This window comes from Suillus paluster, assembly GCF_016628075.1.
Source record: "Suillus paluster strain FC165 chromosome Unknown EDB91scaffold_534, whole genome shotgun sequence".
Lineage (NCBI taxonomy): Eukaryota > Fungi > Basidiomycota > Agaricomycetes > Boletales > Suillaceae > Suillus > Suillus paluster.
Window position 1 is genome coordinate 1 of NW_024538094.1, and position 4,223 is coordinate 4,223.

At 47.5% G+C, this 4,223-nt stretch overlaps 1 protein-coding gene across 1 annotated transcript; it reads right to left on the reverse strand.

The window, feature by feature from the left end:
• Positions 1-1,022: 1,022 nt before the first annotated feature.
• EDB91DRAFT_1300605 (uncharacterized protein) lies at positions 1,023-2,279 on the reverse strand (the record flags this gene model as incomplete). The annotated part of the gene is made up of 3 exons (XM_041324977.1): positions 1,659-2,279; positions 1,448-1,609; positions 1,023-1,400 (listed from the first exon to the last, which is right to left on the reverse strand). Exons 1-3 carry the CDS (start codon positions 2,271-2,273, stop codon positions 1,023-1,025), a joined length of 1,155 nt encoding a protein of 384 aa, XP_041168415.1. The 5' UTR covers positions 2,274-2,279.
• Positions 2,280-4,223: the final 1,944 nt, after the last annotated feature.

The following is a 4,223-nucleotide window of genomic DNA, read 5'->3' on the forward strand; positions in this document are numbered from 1 at the left end:
CGGGAGTATATGCAGAAGGGGGACAAAAGAGTTGCGAAGTTCATGCCTAGATACGACGGTCCATACGTCATTCTGGACGCACACCCAGGAAGCTCAACATACACACTTGATTTACCAAACTCCCCAAACATATTCCCAACCTTCCACGCCAGCCAATTGCGCCCGTACCACGCGAACGACCCCATTCTTTTCCCTACACGCGAACATCCGCGACCTGGACCCGTGGTGACGGAGAACGGACAACTAGAAACCTTCATCGATAGAATCATCGACGAACGAAAGGTCGGAAGGGGAAAGAAGTACCTCGTACGTTGGGTTGGCTTTGGCGAAGAAGATGACGAGTGGCTGCCGAGGAGGGACTTGGAAGACTGCGAGGCTCTGGACAATTGGGAGAAGGGACGTTCTCAAGGATAGTGGGGAAGGGTGTAAGCATGCGCTTACTTTCATGTGATTAACGCGCCCTTCGTTGATTGGACACCGTGCCATAATTGTCGGTGTTTGGCTGCTAACGCTCATTCAGTATATATAGCTCACCGCTGATGTATCGATATCTTATCTCTTACCGTATCACCGAATCCCATACGCTCATCCACGTTACCGCTGTCTGATTGTCCGCTAGTGTTGATCGTCTACTGTGACGACCTTCCACTGACGACGACTTGAAGATTAGTACCTGTACTTCTGTATTCGCTACCGTCCGTTGCATCTGCATGATTGCAGTTAGAAGTTTGTCTGAGCGTCTTAGAACTTTAAGGGGTATTCTCCGGTATTTGTGTGGATAAGGGAAGACGGAAGGAGTTGAAACGAAGACGCGACGCGTATTTGTGCATATGCGAGATAATCACGTGACTCAGAACCTTGCCAACTGAGAATGCAGAGATTAGGGTACGGACGATAAGTCATCCAACTGTTATTAACCTATGTTAAAAATCAAGTAGGATGCGTAGGGTTATTAACAAGCATGTTATTAACATGTTATTAACAGTCACGTGACCTAAAATTTGAAAATTTCGCTACAGCTACTACCAAAATTCGTCCCACTCGTTGTCCATGCCTTCTAGGTCAGCATCATCCTCCGTAGCATCACCTTGAGTGCTACACAGGCCGTTGATAGGACTTTCCTCGTGTTCATCAGACAAGGCCTTGGTGACAATTAGTGCGTGAAGGTTTGCATCTGCTTCAATGTCGAAGGCTGAATCCTCCGCCGGTTTAGCCGCTAGTGTCTCATCGAGCCAAGTGCCTTCTTCGTCTTCAAGGATTTCTTCCTGCTCATCTGTGCCCACAGATAGATAGCTGCCAGTGGTTTCGTGGCTTCGACGAGCAGCTGATTGTTTGGGTGAGGAAATGATGGAGTCAAGATCACAGAATGAAATGTCTGGATGCCGTCGTTCAACCATTTTCTAAGGGGCATGAGTTATCAATACAGGCCACTGAATAAGACACTGACCTTTGGATCATACATATGCCATTGTCGAATCTGAGTCATGTCCACCAACGTCCGGACATGTTGACGGTTCCTGGCTGGTGTATTCATCCTCGTGAATACCGACATTGTTCGTTCCTCGGGCACAGATGAGGGCTTTATTGAATAAATTTTTTCTGCGATACACTGGAGATAAAGCTTGAGTTATGAGTAGTCAGGACTGGCTGAAACTCACAGCAAGTATGGAGCCTTCAGGTATCTTCGTCAAGTGAGTCCAGTATGAGAGGACGTCCTGACCAGCATCCATCATTGTGTCAAAAGGGTATTGTCCTTTCACATAGCACTCGAACTGGCGAACGAAAGCTTCACGAACATCAGCAGCTGTTTGTCCTTTGAGTGTGGGGTTGTGCTGGGACTCATTAGGTTGATGTTTGGTGAGGAAGGCTTCCGCCTGTCGCCAGTTGCTTTGGACGTCCAAGAGAGTATAGGCTTGGTGCCAAAACGTCAGAATCCAGAATGGAAAAGGTTGTTCGATGTCGGCATGGGCATAGATAATAGACCGGCTACCACCCGATATTGCATGTTGCACCCCTTCTAGGAGCTTGTGCAGAACCGCAAGCTGGGGAAGCGGCTGCGTGCGGAGATAATCGAGATATAAGCTGTCCTCAGGTGGGGAGTCAGTGCTAAAGTATTTGCACAATGGCGGAGCAGTGGTAATTGAAGCTGATGGGAGTGAGAATTGAAGGAATGACGAGACAGACAGATTCTTGTCTGGGAGAATAATAGATTGCACTGATACAGGAATAATGAGAATATCATCTGAGGCTTTTGTGTCGACGATGTCAGCCATTTCGAGTGCTCGACTGGTGCAAGAGGGAGGGAAAACAAGTTGAAAACTTCATTGCGAGACACTCGAGTCCCATGTCAGACAACAGCTTGCTTCTCTGCAAGATTTGCGTTGCAAACTTCTAAGTCAATGATCTGCGAGGAACAGCAGAAGGTCGGAAGGCGACTCACAAAGACTATGGGGGTCAATAGACTTATTAGCACCATGTCACCCCCCCACGGCCGTGTGCCTGTTATTAACATGTTAATAACATGTTAATAACACACCTTTCTTAGCAGTGTTATTAACAACCCACTTTTCGTCCGTACCCTAGCAGAGATCGATCACTTAGTAGCAGTATTATCGACAGTCGTGAATGGTAGAGGATAATATGTCAATGATGAAGCTGCATGGTTGGGAACACTCAAGATTAGTGATTCGACAGTGCTAAAAATGTTTCATCAATCAAAGACGATGCTATATCAAACTATCAGACTCGCAACTTTCTTGGCCTTGTCGAAAACAAAGAACTAACATTCGGTATGAAGTTTGAATATTATGTTTGTCCCGTGCCAATAAGACTCGTAATCCGTGTGTCAAACCCCTCGCTGCGAACTGGCATCTCCGGAGTGTGAAATGGGTTCTTCATGACAGCGTCTGCGTAGGCCTCGTACACTCTCTGGAGAACCGATTCCGCTGTTGTCTCTGCCAAGGATGTGAGGAGGACGAATTTCGTTCCTGTAAATTCCATGTAAGAGGGCTATCCGTGAGAGCAGAGACCAATCACCTGTCGCGGTCAACAAGATGGTCATCTTAAACGACTCCGCTTCGATGACCTGTGCACCTGAGCTCGAACCAGTGGGAGACAAGCGACTTGTAATAGCGTGAATGCCATGCAGAGTGCCAGCGAGGACTAAGTACTCGTTTGAGGTGAGCTGAGCGAGGCCATCTGAGAAGGACTCGGTCATGAACAAGGCATTCTGGAACTCTTATTCGTTATGAAGAACCTGCGAAATTGCGCTGGTAGACCAGGCCACCAGCTTTGTTAATGACCTTTTACACCATGTTTGAGTAGCTGTTTTGGATAATTGCTTGAAGGGAAACTCACCCATAGGCTGAAAATTGCCATAGGCGTGAAGGAGAGAAAGTGGCAGTGACCGTTGACGTGGTTTGTCGTGTTCCAAGTCGATCTATCCCCTCTCCTGTTGGGCTCAATGAAACTTCGACCACACTGCCAGTCTTCATTTCTGAGCTTGCTGCTATCGTTTTTATCGTGGTGCACGCTCACGATACAAGGCTCGACGCTTGGGCAACGTGATTTCACCCAGTTGACCACCGAACAAATTTTGGCTCTAGCAGATGCCGCGGACCCAGTCGCAAACGTAGACACCAACAATCCCACTTCTCATCTTTCTAAGATCCTCATACCGCGTGCTGGTATGTCTCTCTACTTCCCAAGTTAAACGTCAGGACTGAGCCAAGTACTTGTAAAAGTCGGAAGTGAAAATATAACTTTCGTTCGTGAATACATCTTGTCCTCTTTGAAGGTTTTGGATTGGCATGTCGAAGAGGACACCTTTACCGACAATACTCCATATGGCCCCCGTTCATTCACCAACATCATTGCGACAAAAGACCCAGCCGCCTCGCGCCGTGTCATATTGTCTGCGCACTATGACAGCAAGTTCTTCCCCAACTACCCAGATAATCAGGTGCTTAGCAAAGTTTTCAATTGTAGTCTACTACCAGAGAAGCTGCGTACTAAGCCAATCAGTTCCTAGGTGCGACAGATTCCGCAGCACCATGCGCTATGATGCTCGACCTAGCAGAGACCTTGAACCCCCTTCTCGACCAGCGCAAACAACGTCTCGAGGATGGATATGAAGATGATGAAGATGTGGCAGATACAACCCTTCAACTTGTGTTCTTTGATGGCGAGGAAGCCTTCAAAGATTGGACTGACACAGACTCTGT